The sequence below is a fragment of the Setaria viridis genome, chromosome 8 (genome assembly GCF_005286985.2).
Source record: "Setaria viridis chromosome 8, Setaria_viridis_v4.0, whole genome shotgun sequence".
Taxonomy (NCBI): domain Eukaryota; kingdom Viridiplantae; phylum Streptophyta; class Magnoliopsida; order Poales; family Poaceae; genus Setaria; species Setaria viridis.
Genome location: NC_048270.2, coordinates 28,621,191 through 28,639,491, shown reverse-complemented (window position 1 = coordinate 28,639,491; position 18,301 = coordinate 28,621,191). Strand labels below are relative to the sequence as shown.

Sequence of the window (18,301 nt, the reverse complement as noted above, 5' to 3'; positions counted from 1 at the left end):
TGAGTGTTTAGATTGGTGGCCCGGTTGCTTCTCCAGCGCACGGTGCACCCACCCGGCTTACGTACCTGGGCCTGCCCTTGCTGGTTAATTACATTAACTTGCCACTGGATATATTCCGCGAGCACGGAACCCCACGCCTCATCTCCTCCCGTGCGGCGGCGGCGACGACTCCACCTGATCTGGCTTGCGGCCGCCCGCTTTCCCAGCCAGCAAGCCAGCCCCCGTGCCTCTCCGATCGTCGGGTCTCGGCCAGATCCGTGGGGTTCCGGGCTCCGCGGAGGCTCTAGATCTCGTCGCTCGCGATGCCGCGCGACCTGTCGCGGTCGCGGTCGCCGCCGCGCCGGCGGCGGCGGTCGCCGTCCCCCGCGCGGTACCGCGGCCGGAGGGGCCGCAGGGACCGAAGCCCAAGCCCCGTCCGTAGCAGATCCCCCTATCGCCCCTCGTATAGGTGACCTCAGCTACCCTGTCGCACTCGCTCGCCACAGAAATCTGGCGACTTTTATTTTTCTATTATTTTTTATGGTTGTATACTGTGAAAAAGATATGAGGTGGTGCTAATCCGCTTATAGAACTTTTGTACAAAACTTGTTTGATGGAAAATGGGACATATGTTCTGCTTATATTTGTTGGAATTGGATCTATATGAGGTGTTGCTTGGTGTCGTTTGAATTAGCAAGTGTGGTAGTATGTTGTGCTATATCATTTTTCAATTAATCTTTTACGAAGATGTACATCATTCACAACACTTCAGAACTATACAGATTTTCAAGGGAAAAAAATGCTCCCGTTTCCTTGCTGTACAGAGTTAAAATCAGCATGTAAAGAGCAGATAATGCTTAGATGTAGTTATGCCATGTTTTGCATTACTTGCCTGTACGGACTAACGAGAGTTGCTGTCGCAAAAAGCATGGAATCCTCAAAGATTTTACTCTGTGCTGTATTGCTGTGATGCTCCACCCCCAAAGGTTACTGTAACAGTGTCTGAGGTAACTGCTTTCGGCACGTTTTAGGGCTTCAGGATCTGACGGTAATTCCTTGTTTAATTCTGTTATGCCCCTATATTTATCCTCACAGTGCCAATCTTTGTACCGCAGAAGGAGGAGCCCTTCGCCTTCCCTGAGGAGGCGCAAGAGCCGTTCTCCGTCTCCTAGGAGGCGCAAGAGTCAGTCTCCATCACAAAAGCATTACAGAAGAAAGAGAAGTCCAAGTGTCACTAGCTCTCCAATCACCGCATCCCAAAGTTCCCACCTTGGGTTGGCAGAGAATAAGAATGCTACTGATAAGCAAAGGCTAGAAGAAGAAAAGAAAAGGTGGGAAGTATCTGCTTTGCTACATAGTCTAGATTATTCCTTCTACTGACCAAAATGTTACTGCTGCTCCCTTTCCTGTATCTCCTCTGCAATGTTGACATTGAATTTTTACTAATTTAGCTGCTGTTCACCAGAATATATCGCAAGGTCAGCTCTATTTGACATCAGTTGTCTATCTATTTTCCTGCAATTTTGACATTGAATTTTATTATTGCATTTTTGAAGTAATAACGAAAATAGCTACTTGAAAATATTGATTATTGGATGAGGATCACTTTGGTTTTGTAAGATGATTGCATTTCGAAATTCCAAATTCGGTAGGAGCTCCTGTTTTCCTTGAAATTGTGGCTTTAGGTAGCTAGCTCCAAAGAAATCATCTATAATGGAAAAAAACGCATTGTGACTTTCCTGTCAAAAAAGTGCATCTTAGAAATTAAGTGGCTGTTCTGGAAAAAAATATGTTGGATGTTAGAAAATGGTGTGTTCATGTGCCCGAACCCTGATTTGTGACTCTTGTTGGGTTTCAACTCTAGCCTTCCCCAGTTGTCTGTTTATGTTTATTTTAATGCCATTAGAGCAGTTGTTAGATATGTTCGGTTGTGTTACGGGTATAAAGTTTACTTAGCGTTACAATTTAGTACATTATTTAGTTAGTGCCCTTTCTTTTTGGCTTCACTTGCTGTGTGTTAGACTTCTCTGTAATGATGATGTCATATTAGCTAGGCAGTAGTACAATAGTCTGAGCATGTTTGACTTGGTTTGATCATGGTGGTGTCATCTCAGTTCGCTTCTTTTTCGTGCTCTAAATCTGTAACGCGGTGAGATTTTAACTTGTTTCTGTTCCATTTAAGCCATCCCATGTGGTATGCGATGACATGCCATTTCGAAGTGTCCAAAAATCATTCTTGCTTCTGCAGTTCCACTAATAAGTAGTAGTGTGGAATTTACTGTATAATTGCTGAAGTTTGAATATTGACTTTGATTGGGTATGTAGCATGTAAGAATATGGTTTAGCAGGAATATTGAAATACTTCATGATAAGCTATAAAACTGCCACAAGTTACTTGACATTCTTCTCTACAGGCTTTTCCGAAGGAAGCTACTGCTATAGTTCCACTTGTTATATTTGATGATGCAATTGGTGATCCTTTATCTACTCTTGACCAGTTTTGATAATTCGTTTTTGGATCTGGAACGTACTAGAGGTATGCCTGAAATGCATTAGCTTGTAGTCAAAACTATGCTGATGAAAGGCATAGTAGATCATAGATAGTGTTAAGATTTTAAATCATGTGCTTTGTTTTTGGCTGCTTTTATGGCCTTCAGGAGTTGAATAAAAAATCGGCATTGGTCATGCCCTGCCTCCATGGTTCGTTTCATTAACTTGCTATATCACCTGCAGGCGACAAAAAGAAGTTGAAATGAGACTATTAGAGGAGGAAACAGCAAAAAGAGTTGAGCAAGCTATTAGGAAAAAGGTTGAGGAGAGTTTGAATCGTGAGGAAATTAAACATGAGATACAACGGCGAATTGAGGAGGGGAGAAAAAGGATACATGAGGAGGTGGCGGTCCAGATTGAGAAAGAAAAGGAGGCAGCTTTAAATGAAGCCAAGCAGAAAGCAGTAAGCTAACTTTAGCCATCTCTTTCTATCTGGCTTTCTTTATCTTATTTGTCATTCAACAAGTTTGGGGAAAAAAGATTTATTGACATTTTGTTTTGATCAATACATGGAACTTGGAATAGTCTTGTTATGTTCCTGCTGCTAGATTACTATGTTCTTGTTGCAACATGATGCAGAGACTCAGCCGAGGGCATTTGTTCACTGGGGGTTTGTGATTGCAGGAACGTGAAAAACAGGAGCGGGAGGAGCAGGAGAAGAAGCTCGAAGAAGAACGAAAGAAAGCCGAAGAGGCGTTGATGAAAGAAGCGATGGAACAGCAGCAGAAAGAGCTAGAGCGGTATCAGGAGCTGGAGAAGCTTCAGAAAGAAAGGGAGGAGGCCATGAAGCGGAAACAGATGGAGGAAGAGCAGCAGAGGCAGAACCAGATGAAGCTGCTGGGCAAGAACAAGTCGCGGCCGAAACTGTCGTTTGCTCTTGGAATGAAGTAGCATCTGGTTCACAGAAGTGAAACTATTCCCTTCCTTTAGTTTAGTATCAGTAACCGCAAATCTCTGTATCAAACCGCCCATGTGTTCTGCAGACAATTGCAATGTGTTAAATGTTCTTCACCTGCTCCCTGCGGTGCTGTCTCATACTGTCATGGTGCATAATGTTCTTCACCCACCCCTTTCTTTCTGTCTCGTTGAACGTTCCTTGGGAGAAAACTTTTACTTGAAACTTGAATTCAAAGATCTTATGGTGCGCGAAGTGCTTCGTACAAACTTTGCAAAAAAAAGAGAGAGAGAGACAAATCCACAACTTCGGCAAGATTTGAGCAGACCAGGCTCGGAGGCTCCACAGCCCATCGTGCATACTTCCCGCTGCAGATGGGTCCCACGACAACTCGGTTGAGGTTGGCCCGAGGAAGTGGGGCCCGCAACCTCAGCACGCGCAAATACTCGCTTTCCCAAGCAAGCGAGCAGCGGCCTGTTCGCTTCAGCTTATTCAGCCGGCTTATCAGCCACCAAACAGTGTTTTCCTCTCACAACAAATCAGCCGTTTCAGCTTTTCAGCCGGCTTATAAGCTGAAGCGAACAGGCCTTCCGCACTGCCCGGTGCCCAGAGTCCACACTCCCAGTCCCGTCCCCGCGCCGCGCCGGCGAGCAAACCAATCCAGCAATGCCGGCGGCCGATCCCCCCGCCGCCGCGGACGCGGCGTCCGACGAAGGCGCGCCTCACCACGCACCCCCGCCGCGGCCGCGGCCGCCGCCTCCACCCCGACCCCTCTCCCTCGCCTCCGCCCTCCCCTTCTGGTTCTACCTCGCCGCCGCGGTCTCCCTCCTCGCGATCCTCCTCCCCCGCATCTCCCCTTCCTCCTCCGCTCCCGCTCCTCTCCCGCCTCTCCTCCGCGGACACCTCGCCTCCGGTAGTGTCCTCAAGCTCGATCCCGCCCCCGGCCTCTTCGCTGTAACCTCCCGCCCCGGCGGCTCCCCGGCGCACCGCGTCCTCATCCTCCCGGGCCTCGCCGCGGGATCCTTCTCCTTCCGCCGCGTCCTCTCATCGCTCTCCTCTCGCGGCGTCCTCGCCGCGGCGCTCGACCTCCCCGGCCAGGGCCTCTCCCCGGTGCCGCCCTCCGCGCCCGCGCCCGCGCGGACCAGCGCTCTCCGGGAGATCATGGACCGCGGCATCTTCCATGCCTTCGAGCACCTCGTCCAGACCGGCGAGGTCCCGTACCAGGAAGAAACGGCCGCCCCGCTGGCGCAGTCCCCGCACGCGCCCGCCGAGGCGGCCGCGGCCGTCGCCCGCGCCGTGGAGGCGCTCGGGGTGGCCCCCGTCCACCTCGTGCTCCACGATTCGTCCCTCGCGGCCGGGGCAGCGTTCGCGTCGGCCAACCCGGGCGCCGTCCGGAGCGTGACGCTGATCGACGCCACCGCATCCGTGCCGGCGTTTCCGGCCGCGGTGTTCGACGTGCCCGTGCTGGGGAGGCTGGTGCTGCGAGTGCCGGCGCTGTTCCGTGGGCTGGTGCGGCTGTGCTGCGTGCGGGGGATGGGGGCCGAGGAGGTGGAGGCGCACCGGGAGGCGATGCGGGGGGAGGGGAGGACACATGAGGTGATTGAAGCTTGGAAGGCGATGAATCACAGCTTTCAGTTGGGTGAATGGAGGGGTTCTTCAGACGAGGTGAGGAGGCTGCCGATGATGGTGCTGTGGTCAGGTACTTGGTCAGATATGTGGATTGATGAGGGTAAGAAGGTGGCTGCTGCATTGCCGGATGCCAGATTTGTCTACCATTCCGGTGGCCGATGGCCTCAGGTCAGTTTTATGACTTAAGCTTACTTATCAGCTTCATCTTTTGGAGAGTGCGTGCTTAGATTGAATTGAGCATTGAACAAGATGTTCTACAGCAATAAACTTTCTAAATTTTAGGAGATGATCAACATTGGGCACTCCACGACCTGCCCTAGACTGACCTTTGCCCGCTTGTTACGAATTTTCAATTAAATTTCATTAAGACAGTTAGTTTTACTAGCATTTGTCCTCATGTGAGAATTGGCAAAAGATACCAATCATTCCAAGAATAGGTGGCACTTGGCAATGGTGAATCCCATCACTAAATTCTAGGTTCAGCATAGCCAAGCCATTCCCTTCTCCACAGAATTTGACTGCCCATGTTCCTTTTGTTTTTCCATTTTTCCTTCATAGTGCTCCTTGTTGTCAGGTTTTCATCATTGTTATTTTAAAACTAGTCACGAGTCATACCTCACCTTAGCCCTTAGGCACTTCTACATTTTCAAGCAGGCATTGCTGATTTCGTATTTGCGCTCTTAGTATAGCAAAAGTGCCAAGCTAAGATGATAATTTTGTTATTTTCATTGCTTTGCTCAGGAGGATGCCTCCGAGGAAATTTCGCGGCTGATAGCAGAGTTTGTGACCTCTTCAGAAGAAGCATCAGATGATCGCATCGAGTAGCCTGTTGTATGTCATCCTATGAGTTCACGGCCATGGATAAGGATCAAGATCCTGGATTTGAAAATGCCAGAGCCATATGTATGCACACGTCTTGGAGAAGTTGGTAGCTTTAGCTCCTGCTGCTAGCATGAAACACTTACCCAAGTGGGGACATCATGTTCATGTACCATATCTTTTTTGAAGGATAGTTTAACAAATGTGCCCATAGAGCTCTTGTGTTGATCCTGAAGTTGATGCAGTGACGAGAATTGTTAATTAAGACTCTTTTTTTAGAAGGGTTTCTGTTGTGGCATCTGTACTGAGTTCTGACTTACACTGGTGTATTTCTCCTTTGTTGCTAAATTGGTATTGCCTTGCTGTCCTGCATGAATTGTAAAACGATGTGGTACCAAACTCATGCTAGTGTTTGTATTTTTCTTTTTATCAAGCCTGTCCTATGCTAGTATTGTTTTCATTTAAGCAATACTTTGAAGGCATTATATTCTGTGCAATTGCTTCGTGAGGTGCATTCATTCATGCAACAATTGTTTCCTATGAAATTCCCGTCAGATTCTTGTGCTCGGTCCGAGCTAGAATTTTGAGGTCTTGAGCTGTGCCCATTCTGGGACATGGCCAAGAATTTATTTCACTAGATTGATTTCCTACCAAAGGGACATGGCCAAGAATTTATTTCACTAAATTGATTTCCTACCAAATGAATTATCACATCGAATTACATCAAGACTTATGTCGAGCCTGTGGCGATTGTCCTTCTTGATGTGTATTCCTAGGAAACAGAAGCTCATGTATTTGTTTCTCCGCACTGAACTCTGAAGTGGCCTGCAGTTAAAAAGATTCAGAAATCAGAACCACATGAAAACGCAATGCAAGTACCTTCTTTTCAGTCAACATTTGTTTTCAAGTGGTTGCTTTAAGAATCCAAATATTTTGCGTACTTAAGTTTCAGTGTCATACTATTTTTTAAATAATGCTAGGTGTCAATGTGTATTTACCGATTATGATGTAAGTGGATTCATAGATTCAGAATGTAAGGAGCAGCACAGACCTTTGTTGGGAAAGCAAATCTCAATGTCTGCACTTGAGTTCCTGAGCACACTCTCAAGTCAAATCCAAGGCAGTCCACTCCAATCACCGCTGCTTCCTGCAAAATATAACCAGGCAGTGTTTCAGTAAGATAGAATGTGCTTCAGTTCCCTAATGTTCAGTTTTGAGAGGGTGCTTGCAATCAATCTGAAGAAACTGTACCTCTACTTGAATGGCCTTGCACCTCCAGCAGAGTGATTTCAGAGCCTGTGTGATCTTATCTCCACCAGCTCTCAGGCGCGATATTACGTTCGGAGCAGAATGCGCGATGATGTCTGGCCTAGCTTTACGGTATTCTTCGATCTTTACTTTTGGCTACAGGTTGAGACTTTAAACCATGGTCAGCAAATGCATAATACCAGCACTAAAGTTTGGCAACAACTCATATTGTGAAGTTAGAATTGCAGAGAAGTTATAGAGTATTAGAAGGACGTGTCAGCTGAAGGAAACATGCCTCAGTTCCATATGCAGTGATCAACTCAATGCTGAGGACCTCAACCTTGAAGAAGGTGGCACCGCTTTCCTTTTTATCTTTCTGTGGCTCATCACCTGCACCATATTTAGAAGCTTGTAAGAATCACTGTATTCCTGTAAAATGTGTACATCTGCTGAATATAATGTTGTTTTCTGGGTTTATCGCGGTCGGTACTTGACAAGTGCTTGGCAACCATGGTGCTCTCTTCAGCAAAGGCGGGCCTCAGCTGACCCTCAACAACAAGGCTTGCAGGTGGCCGGTCCAGCCAGTCTATATTAGACTTGGTTGCAGTCTGGAAAGAAATTAAGAGAATTGTAGTTAACAAAACATTGTAATACATACACAACTGACATATTCTAAAATTAAATCGTGTACCTCTACAATCATCCTTGCAAAGTACAATGGATGGCAAGAATTCACTGTCTCAAGGTTGGACCAACTTGGTAGATCGTCATCTTCATCATCCTCCTCATCGTCGTCGTCATCGTCAACAGCAAACACACCCTCCTGCCCATTTTCAGACATGTATAGGTTAATCAACAACCTCTCTAGAATCTGGACTGGTAAAATCAGCAGCTTGAGAATTGTTTTCACCACGTCGTTGAAGTCATCATCAAAGTCGCTTTCCTCGTCATCGTCCGAGCCGTCATCATCATCATCATCATCGTCGTCGTCATCTTCTTGTGCAAACTCTGTGGCAGAGGCCGCTGCAAGATCCAGGTCGGCAAAGACCTGTGTGTTGTCCAGCCCAATGATGACATGCTGCATCCATGATTCAGCAACATGAACAAGTTCATCAGTGTCATACTGACAATAATTCATACTGACAGAGAAACAGGGGAGCAAAAGGGATGAACAGAGTCGTGACCGCGATCTTGTCCTCCCCCATGATGCTCTCCAGCAGCGCGTCCTCGTTGTCGACCTCGAAGTAGATATCTGAGAAGATTGCCACACGGAAGCTTCAACTTCAAGAGGGAAGACAAGAGTGTGCACCAACAAGTTACAGCATTACAGGCCGGCAGCACTGCGTCAGCGAGGGGGGCTCGGTCGGCGTACCTCCGTTCTCGTCGGTGAGGTAGGGGAACTCCGGCAGGATGATCCGCTCGTGGACGCCGTCGCCGACGAGCGTAGAGATCATCACCGTTGCCTTGTTGTTCACCTGCACGGACACGGGCTGATTCCCTTAGCATTTCTTCGTCGGCGAGCGAGTGAAAAACAGAGGTATGGGTTCGTCAGGTGGTGGCGACCTCGACGATTGTGCGGGCAGACTCGGCGTCGGTCAGGTGGGCTGGCTCGCCGTCGTCCAGCGTCGCCGCCTCGGGGATCTCCTCGAACCGGTGGTACCTCCCCTTCCCCGGCCGCTCGTCCATGTGGTCCGGCGCCGACGCGACGGCCCTGCATCAGCCATCCATCAGTCACCTGGTTGCTCCATGAAGAGTGCGACCAGGGCATACGCACCGGCAATGGCGGACGCGGCTAGTGCCGCCGCCCCGGCGCGCGCGCCCATTGCTCCACCAGGCGCGGTAGCGGCAGCGGGAGGGGAGGCTCTGGCACTGGAGCGAGAAGCCGCCCGAGCTGACGCCGGTGGCGGTGGCTCTCCTCCCCGAGAGGACGAAGCTAGAGGCGCGGCGGGAGGAGGGGATAGGGGAGCAGAAGGGGTCCGGCGCTGCAACGGTGGCAGCCGCCGGCAGCATGGTATACCATGGAAAGGGAGCCGCGGCGGAGATAGTTTTAGATGGTTTCGGGTGGTGCGGGCGCCTCTCGCTCCCTATCCCAAAGGAGGAGTACGGCTTACGGCTCGGTCTGAACCCAAAGGGCCATGTCCAGCCTGATGCTCGTTTTCTTTTTGGTAAATATTGGGTGCAAACCTGGAAACTAGATTTTCATCCCATCCAAGCTGCTGCTCCTCTGATCCTCTCCATCCACCCTCCTCTGCTGCATGCCTCTCACCCCACCACTGCATCAGCATCACACCACCCTCAAGTCGGAGGCGGCGGCCGCCGTCCGCGGACGACGCGGTGCGGGAGCCGGGAGCTGCGGGAGGTGGCTGCCATCCTCGTCGCCGCACATACCGTGGAAGACGACACGCTTTCGCCTCCAGGGCGTATGGCACTCGACGCCGACGTCCGGTGCCTACAAGGTCGCTCCCTGCCCTTGACCCCTCCACGGTCGACAAGGTCCTCCACCCATGTTCTTTCATATTGACAAATCGCATCATTTGAGCTCTGCCCTTTGATGTGTTTGTTTGTTCTGGGCATCAGTTAAATCTGATATTTGTACTTGCTGCAGATTGAGGATGGATTGGTGCGTGCCGATTGCCAAGGTTTTTCCATCAATCAACGTCTACAACAGTTGGCTCTTGATGTGGATTCGTTCTCCCTCGTATCACAATATTGTCCACTTCAGTTTTTTACCTAGTTACAACTTATCGATTTTAATGATTGTGCATATTGGCTTGAATTCTTAATTTTGTGAGCATTATGATAGAAACTCATATAACATGCCACTTCATATAGCATGCCATCGGTATCAAACGGTTGAAATTTAGTTTTTCCATCAATCAACATCTACAACCGTTGGCTCTTGATCCAACAGTCCATCTTCTTTCTCTTTCTTCCTCCTCCTTTCATCTTCCACGCGTGGCATGATACCTCCTGAGTCCTGACACCCGACGCCAGGCATGCCGCCGCCACCGCCACCACCTCCCTCCCGGCTCCGGCGGCCTCCGCCGCCGCCGTCCTCCACTTCCCGACGCTAACCCGTCGGAGCCAGATGCCCCGCCGCCTCCCCGCCCATCGGGGTTCCTCCACCACCCGGCTCCGGCAGCGCCCTCGCCACCTCTGCTCCCCCGCCGTCTCTCCCACCTCCATCGCCGGCCGGCGAACCTCCCAGAGCTCCCTCTAGGCCCACAAGCCACAGGTAACCTCCAACCCCGAATTCCCTAAACCCTGACCCCAAATTCCCAAATCCTATTCATTTTCTAGTAGAGATTTTGGTGATTGATGGATAAGCAAGATTTCAATCGATTGATGAGGAGTAAACCTCTTACAAAATTTAGGAAACATTGAAATCATCAGTGCAAACATGGCAAATCCAGAAAGTGTTCGAGTGAAACACCTAATATGTTTTTTGTTATAAAGTTATGTTTTGTAAACCTCTAGTTACTACAGAAACACGTATTTTTTTTGGCTTCTTTGCTTGTTCCTGAGATGTGCTTCTTCCTAAGCAGATGTGCTGCTTGATCTTGGGTTCTCTGTATTTAAACATACTATAGACTTTTCACATATATACAGAGGTGCGAACTTACAATGCTTTCCATGCATGTCTGTTCAATTCAGGAATGGAGATGAATTAGGACGGTGGACACAATGCTATGAACAAGCGAGAGAACGAACAAGTCGAACCACAGCTAACTAACTACTTTAGGTATGAGAAGTAATTCGGCATGCACTTATGTGCCGTTCTCTAATTCACTTGGTTCATAATAGGTTTCCTACTAACTGAACTTCTCTGAACTTTGTTTGTTTCCCAATTCTTCATAATTACAACTCTTCTGATTTTGTTTGATAAATTTCCCAGTTTAGTGTGGCAAATCCTGATTTTAGGAGAGCATCTTCCCAATTCTTGAAATTTTGAAAACATGTTTAATTGTAGGTTTAGTGGAGGACGAGGTCCCTGTTGCGACTATTCTATTCTTTTGAAAATCAGGTTAAGAAGCACACTTCAGCTTCATAGTGCCATGAAGAAACAGATCACTGCTGGCTACTTTCATCCTCGTTTTACTCAAGGAAGTTGCTCCTGCAAATTTTCCAGTATTGTGAGATGCTTTTATATGGTCAGGTCAAGAAGCATACTCGGTTACTTGGATATGCTGACCAAGCATTATATATTGCCAATGAAGAAAGGTGAAACTTCAATTGACAGATGCATGAATGTAAAATAGGATATTCCAGTTCTCATGATGTATGAATTGGTCAATTATGTATTACAGTATGTGGCAGATTGTAAATTTGACTGTGGTTTCCTTATGAATAAAAATAACCATTTATTTTCCTGCCATTCCATATTGCAAAGGTAAAAGACATTAAGGTCAGACACTTGCCGTCGTGTGTTGCCTGCGCCTACTAAAACAACTAGAATGCAAGACCATGTTGCAATTGCTTTTTCAGGACAAAAAGAATTTACAAAGAGCAAAAATTAAGTGAGCTTTCATATTGACACTTTGGCATGCTATATTCAGCTAGGTGTTCTAGGATAGCATTTAACAAAATTACCAGAGTTGCTTTAAGAGATGAAATAAGATAACCTAAACATAATTTACATAATTTTCATCTACAGGCGCACTAAAAAAGAGGCAGCACTATGACATTATTTTAATTGATTTAGTAACCAGCTCACACATGAAGCCTCCTTTTCTAAAGTAAAATATGTAGCATAGCTGAATCAAAAAAAAAAACATGTATCTAGGGGAAGAAACAACCAAGGAGGCTAGGATGTTGTAGCAGCCGTGAAGCAAAGCAAGGAGCAAATCAGCGGTGACCAGACATCAGTCGTGACCTTGGCGGCCGCAGAAGTCGCTGCCGCCGCCCTGCCGACCCAGGAATCCCCGTCGTCGTCGCCTAAATCATTGAACGAAATCCCTGTAAGTTGCCTCCAAGCTAAAACTCACACACAATCAGCATGTCCCTAACCTGATCCCGTACGTTAAATGCTGCTGGAGACTCAATAGAAGGGAAGGGTTCGCGTGGAGAAGTGGAGCTGGTGCAGAGCTATTGCTGGAACTAAGGGGGTGTTTGGCTCTAGGAAAGCTAAAGTTTAGCCCTGTCACATCGAATATTTAGATACTAATTAGGAGTATTAAACACAGTCTAATTACAAAACTAATTACACATAGGGAGTCTAATTCGTGAGATGAATCTATTAAGCCTAATTAGTCCATGATTTGACAATGTGGTGCTACAGTAACCATTGCTAATGATGGATTAATTAGGCTTAATAGATTCGTCTCGCGAATTAGCCTAGAGGTTTTGCAATTAGTTTTATAATTAGCTCATATTTAGCCCTCCCAATTATCATCCGAACATCCGATGTGATAGAGCTAAACTTTACCCCTGGTATCCAAACATCCTCTAAACCACACTCGAAAATTTGGGGGCAGTTGTACTCGATGAAGGGAACTGACCAGGAAGGAGAGGTCAGAGAAGGTTTTTGTGCAAATGCCCCATCGAATGGGGTGTTCCACGTGAAATGTTACAAATGGAGTGCGGGGTTAATCGCAAAAGTGTGTTGGGTTTGAGGAATTCATCTCGGTCGCACGTTTCGCAAAAAAAACGGATTTGCGTGATTGCATCGGGAACCGGTTTGCACCCAATATTTACCCTTTATTTTTTAATTAAGGCATCTCTTCCTTTATAAGAGTGATTCAGCAGATACAACATCTTGATACAATCAGAAATACAATGTTGTTTGATTGAACAAGCACAATGTTCTCTCGAGCTACCTCATTAGCACAACGACTAATATGAACAAAAGTGATTGAAGTAAACTTCCTTGATATACGACTAATATGAACAAAAGTAACTGAAGTAAACTTCCTTGATAAAACCTTGCCACGCTCACTTGAGATCGATCCCTTTCTCGTGCATTCAGCTACAAAATAAGGAATAAGCAATCAGACTGGATCACAATTTTATGAAAGTCTTCCTCAGGAACCAAAGGTACACTATACCACATAACAAGTGCTTCAGCCATCTCCGGCATGGTAACCCTAACAAAAGACTGACAGCATGCTACTAGACAACGTCCCTATAGTCCCGGACCACCACACCTGCAGCCAAACTTGACCAAGAGGAGAAAGTAGCCATATCCACATTAACGCATACCAAAACTTATTTCATAGTGGTTTTATGTAAAAAAGAAACAAGGCATTTGTCATCCTGAAATGTAAAGTGGCGAAATCTAGTTCTGTTGCACCATAGATGGATGTCATCTTTGCAACAATATCTTCCCCTTCTTTGAGCCAAATCAAATCCTTTGTTAGCTACATGCAGTGATGGGAGGTGACAAAAGGTAGGGTAGAGAGGGACAAGATACGGAAGGTCCGGAGAGGTGACGAGGAGTAAAGGCATAAGTGAAGAAAAGTATTGACGTGGGATAGTTAGTGTAAATATGGCGGGCCATGGTACTCATGGCGACGGAAATGGCGAATGCAGTAGTTTGATAGAGAGACATCACTAGATTGCAATATGGCACTGATCAAAATAGCTTAGGATGTTTATTTTTCTTTGCTAGGCTTTTGATGAGCCTTGCTCCAGTACATAAATGTTGATGCTAGCTTTTAACATGATTTGGTTTATTACATGATAAAATTGAATGGAGTTTTTTGAATTTGCATTGTACTATACTGTCCTGGTCAACAATACTTATGCTTTCGTCTTTTTTAGGATGTTTGGATGTACTTCAATAATACTTATGCTTTCATGTTTTTCAGGATGTTTGGATGTGATTTTTTATCACCACTTTTATTTTGAAAAATCTAGTATATTTGAATTATGTTACTTTCACAAATATGTACATATATGTTTGTGTTTCTAAACCAACCATTTAAAAGATACTTTTACATAATATTTCAAAAGTTTGATCGATCAGATCTTGTCCAAAATAGCAAGTTTTGTTGCCGAAGCAAGTACATGTCAAATAAGTGACTGCGAGGCAAAGGAAATCCTTTACTGCATTCTTCTAGATACTATTAGTTTGAATGGCAAAAACTCAGATTATATTGTTTGGTAAGAGTTGGTGTCGCTTTGCCTGAACTGTGAAGGAAAGCAACCACTGCCCCTTAAAAAGGAACTTATTTAGAAATTGTACTTCAACCCTTAGAGTAATAAAATGCTACCATGTCACTGCTCACTTTGTGGAGCAAGTTCAGTAGTCTTGTCTTATAGCCAAGCCAAATCATATGTGCTATTTATAAACTAACCATACAACAAATTATCTCTTCACTATTTACATAGATCCATAAGAGCAATCCATCTTACACTTTCCATTTATGTTGTCCTTACAGAAAAGGTCATACACGCCCTGACTTTGTCGACCTCGCCGTGCCCGTCCTATTCGAACTCTAACGTTGCCACTTTCTCTCATTCGTGGAGTCTTGTCGGCTTAGCTCACCCACTTCAGTAGAGGGAGCTCCTTCATGCAACAACATTATCCCCTAAGTCACCATTCATGATAGAATCCTAGTACCCGCAAGGAAGGAAAAAGATGGACTCCTACTAGTATTTCCCTATAATCTTACTAGGACTCATACCCTGTAATCCTACTAGAACTTCTACCTTGTAACCGACTAATAATCCCGCCCCCTGAAGTATATAAAGGAGGGAAAGGGTCCCTAGATCAGTAAGCAAAGACCTCAAAGAATCCCAATAGAGGACCAAATTCTCAATACCAAACAACACCCAAGCGCAGGGCGCAATATACAACACCCCAAACAAGACGTAGGGTATTACGCTACTCTGGCAGCCCGAACCTGTATAAATCTGTGTCTTGTGTCCTCTCTTTTACCTTCGAGTTCCAGGTCCGGCGATCCCCCACCAACCAATCTGCTATCTCGAGATACCCCTCGGTAGGTTGCCGGGTGTAAAACATCGACATCTGGCGCGTCAGGTAGGGATAATCGTCGAGATCATCGAACGAGCTTGAAGGACCTCATCTTCAAAATCAATCTGCTCGACGAGAAGCAAGTCGCCGAGTTCCAATTCAAAGCAGATATGAGAAGCTTATGGGAGATCAATTGGTTGTCAGCTCGTCTGCATGCAAAAAGCTGCAGCACTGGTCGCACTGCTATAACTAATCATCCTCCGTGGCTCCATGCGTTGCTTAAGGCTGATGATCCACTACTGCTTCATGCTCGTGAGAAGGAAACATACGGGCGGAATTATTTTTCCGTCTCCGAGTTGAAGTCACCGACGATGCATCTTAAGCTAATTGCCTCCAGTTGTTGAATCCTATACTGAAGCAATGAAGGCCAATCAATATTCCATCTACTGCTCGTGCGCGGATCGAGGAAACTATCAGCTCAAGTACTTTCCGTGCAAGGCTACTTTTCTTCGTGCAAGGCTACTTTTTGGAGTTTTAATACACGTACTAGAAAGGCCACCAGGAGATATGTTCCTCTTCATGACACGTACTCAAGAAATGCACGTGGGACTTCAGCATGCATGACTGCGCTAGCTTCACCGAACGCTCGACAACACAATAGCAACTACCTAAAACTTCTCATCTCAACTACAAACTAGTCGAGGGCAGGTTCCACGTGATCAACAACTAGTCGGAATCAACTCCGACTAGTCGGCTTCATCAACAACCATCGCGGCTTCATGACGACCGCCACGGCTTCGTCGACAATCATCCACGAATCAAGCTAAGTCACTTTTTTAATTATTTATATAATTTTTTCAGCTTGTTTTCCGCATGCAGGGAAATGTGTCGAGTACTTTTTTGTGTACGCCTCTCGACGGAAATTATCCTCCAGAGCTACACTTTGCCAATTATTTCTGGGGTATGTTAACCGATAGCCATTAGCTTGGTACACCGAATTAGGAAGGTTATAGCCACGGGTTTTGTGCACTGAGTTCTGGAAGCTCCGCTAATAAGCTTGGTACATCGAATTTTGGAGGCTACGGCCACGGGTTTGGTGCACTAAGTGCTGGAGGCTCGCAGCGGCTACACTTTAAGGAGGCACAAATCCTATGCGCGGCAACACACGCTCTTCTCGCCAAAAGGTAGAAAAGTCTCAATGACTACTTTACGCGCAATCGCACTCTCTTTTTGTCGCAATGTCGACTACTTATTTTTGTTATCTTCTCTTAGCGGTCACTAATTTACTCGAGTAGAACACACCTTAATTCATGATAGCCTTAGATCTTCTGTCATGCCTAAACACTAGGACGCGTACACGAAACAAAGATCTCAAACGCATAGCAGTAGTGCCAGTACGCGTACACGAGACAAAGATCTCACACGCAGTGGCAATGGCTAACCAGGGACGGGTAGTCTAAACGTAATAGGATAACTACTTGAGAGAAATATGGCCGAAAGAAAAGCATGACACACAATATTTACATTTACGTTCATTACTGAATAAATTTTGGTAGTTTCAAAATTCTACAAATATGCTACATAATGTATGCATCTCTTTTTGCAGGCCAAGCTTCGGCGATGACTCTCCAGGACGCTCAGCGTACCTACAATGACTTAGCTAGCTTCCAAATTCGGGAGCTAAGCACCAATAACTACTCGACGTGGCTCCTACAGTTCACCTAGCGCATAAGCTTGAGGGCTGGACGCCCAATGACTACTTGGATGATGACTGGCATGAAGACCAAGCTCGCTGAGACCCTTGGATTGATTATTTAATCATTCCAAGGTTCGGGGCTGATCAGTTACACCCAATATTGATTTTTTTCAAGATGAAAAAATAAGATTCAAGATTTTATTGACCCTCAACCTGATTTTTCGATTCAACATAAGGCTCGGGAGCTACTCCATATGGAGTGCGACTTTCGCCACACTCCATATCACATTCCAGAGATGAAGATTACAAAATCAAGACGATAAAGGGTTTGAGCACACCATAGCCTTATGGCAGCTTTGAGTAACTTTGAAAATTCAGCCAGGCAAAATACTCGAAGAGCACCAAAACTACTCGGCGAGGATCTAAAAAGTACTTGAAAGCTGCTACATTCGACTATAAAGCGCTTGGGAGCTTGTCGGGATAGATCCCTAGTACCCACAAGAGAAGAAGAAGACGGACTCCTACTAGGATTCCCCTATAATCCTACTGGGACTCATACCCTGTAATCCTACTAGGACTGCTACTTTGTAACCGACTAGTAATCCCGCCCCTAGATTATACAAAGGAGGGCAAGGGTCCCTAGATCGGTAGGCGAAGACCTCATAGAACCACAATAGAGGACCAAATCCTCAATACCAAACAACACCCAAGCGTAGGGCTCAATATACAACACCCCAAACAGGACGTAAGGTATTACGCTACTCTAGCCAGACCGAACCTGTATAAATCCGTATCTTGTGTCCTCGCTTTTACCTTCGAGTTCCAGATCCGGCGATCCCCACCAACCAATCTACTACCTTGGGATACCCCTCGGTAGATTGCCGGGTATAAAACACCGACAGTTCCAGCTCCAAGTTCTACCCACCATCATGCTCTAGAGATGATAGATCCGGATGCCACTTGTTCTCGCTAGTTTGGTGGTGACAACCCACGTTTGTCCCATTGTTCCATCCACCAATCTTGTCTACCTTGTCACATGGAGACCCCCACAAATCGACAAGCTAGTCGTGTAGCGGTCATGTAACGGCAAATCACCTAGTGACGCTATCTATGACAAGCGCTCTCTCTCTCATTTACTCTCTCATCCACATTGACTCTCGATGAGTCGTCTTCTTGGAGCCACGCTGTCGGCGTAGCCTTGTCGACTTAGCTCACCCACTTCATTAGACAAAGATCCGCCATGCAACCGCATTGTCCCCCTAACTCAACATCCGTACCAGCTCCGAGTTCTCCCACCGTCATGCTCCAGAGATGACAGGTCCTGATGCCACTTGTTCTCAATCGCTTGGTGGTGACAATCCACGCACGTCTCATTGCTCCATTTGGCGCTCTTTGTCCGGCATGTCACGTAAAGGTCCCTACAAAATTGATAAGTGTAGTCATGTAGTGGTCGTGTAACGGCAAATCACTTGGTGACGCTATCCATGATAAGTGTGCGTGCTCTCTCTCTCTCATTTACTCTCTCATCCACATTGACTCTCAATGAGTCCTCTTTCTTGGAGCCGAGCTG

General features: G+C 46.5%; 3 protein-coding genes and 1 long non-coding RNA gene across 5 annotated transcripts; 3 read left to right on the top strand and 1 right to left on the bottom strand.

Annotated features, from left to right (window-relative positions):
* The first annotated feature begins 124 nt into the window (after positions 1–124).
* On the top strand, positions 125–3,564 carry LOC117867077 (uncharacterized). The gene is made up of 4 exons (XM_034751409.2): positions 125–448; positions 1,095–1,310; positions 2,713–2,932; positions 3,154–3,564. Exons 1-4 carry the CDS (start codon positions 303–305, stop codon positions 3,418–3,420), a joined length of 849 nt encoding a protein of 282 aa, XP_034607300.1. The 5' UTR covers positions 125–302; the 3' UTR covers positions 3,421–3,564.
* A 451-nt stretch (positions 3,565–4,015) lies between these two features.
* On the top strand, positions 4,016–6,369 carry LOC117867076 (protein AUXIN RESPONSE 4). The gene is made up of 2 exons (XM_034751408.2): positions 4,016–5,221; positions 5,795–6,369. Exons 1-2 carry the CDS (start codon positions 4,091–4,093, stop codon positions 5,876–5,878), a joined length of 1,215 nt encoding a protein of 404 aa, XP_034607299.1. The 5' UTR covers positions 4,016–4,090; the 3' UTR covers positions 5,879–6,369.
* Positions 6,370–6,463: 94 nt separating this feature from the next.
* On the bottom strand, positions 6,464–9,130 carry LOC117867074 (uncharacterized protein At3g49140). Of its 2 annotated transcripts, none has more exons than XM_034751405.2 (11): positions 8,895–9,130; positions 8,684–8,831; positions 8,493–8,595; positions 8,305–8,372; positions 8,031–8,198; positions 7,812–7,943; positions 7,611–7,728; positions 7,416–7,510; positions 7,124–7,276; positions 6,924–7,019; positions 6,464–6,697 (listed from the first exon to the last, which is right to left on the bottom strand). In XM_034751405.2, the coding sequence occupies exons 1-11, from the start codon at positions 9,128–9,130 to the stop codon at positions 6,596–6,598; spliced, it is 1,419 nt and encodes a 472-aa protein (XP_034607296.1). In that variant the 3' UTR covers positions 6,464–6,595. The 2 variants fall into 2 exon arrangements, with proteins under 2 accessions (XP_034607296.1, XP_072151630.1); XM_072295529.1 differs by having other exon boundaries at positions 8,034–8,198.
* Positions 9,131–9,401: 271 nt separating this feature from the next.
* On the top strand, positions 9,402–11,495 carry LOC117867081 (uncharacterized). Its single transcript, XR_011898909.1, has 3 exons — positions 9,402–9,613; positions 9,726–10,862; positions 11,091–11,495. It is a non-coding gene; the product is annotated as an uncharacterized lncRNA (long non-coding RNA).
* The last annotated feature ends 6,806 nt before the right edge of the window (positions 11,496–18,301 follow it).

What these genes read in the sequence shown, in the direction of transcription:
- LOC117867077 (XM_034751409.2), top strand. Translation starts at nt 303, where the DNA reads ATGCCGCGCGACCTGTCGCGGTCGCGGTCGCCGCCGCGCCGGCGGCGG. An exon ending in CCCTATCGCCCCTCGTATAG is followed by an intron (nt 449 to 1,094) that starts GTGACCTCAGCT and finishes TTTGTACCGCAG; the next exon opens with AAGGAGGAGCCCTTCGCCTT. An exon ending in ATGAAGCCAAGCAGAAAGCA is followed by an intron (nt 2,933 to 3,153) that starts GTAAGCTAACTT and finishes TTGTGATTGCAG; the next exon opens with GAACGTGAAAAACAGGAGCG.
- LOC117867076 (XM_034751408.2), top strand. Translation starts at nt 4,091, where the DNA reads ATGCCGGCGGCCGATCCCCCCGCCGCCGCGGACGCGGCGTCCGACGAA. An exon ending in CCGGTGGCCGATGGCCTCAG is followed by an intron (nt 5,222 to 5,794) that starts GTCAGTTTTATG and finishes TGCTTTGCTCAG; the next exon opens with GAGGATGCCTCCGAGGAAAT.
- LOC117867074 (XM_034751405.2), bottom strand. Translation starts at nt 9,130, where the DNA reads ATGCTGCCGGCGGCTGCCACCGTTGCAGCGCCGGACCCCTTCTGCTCC. An exon ending in CCTCACCGACGAGAACGGAG is followed by an intron (nt 8,373 to 8,492) that starts GTACGCCGACCG and finishes CAATCTTCTCAG; the next exon opens with ATATCTACTTCGAGGTCGAC. An exon ending in GCAAGGCCATTCAAGTAGAG is followed by an intron (nt 7,020 to 7,123) that starts GTACAGTTTCTT and finishes TATATTTTGCAG; the next exon opens with GAAGCAGCGGTGATTGGAGT.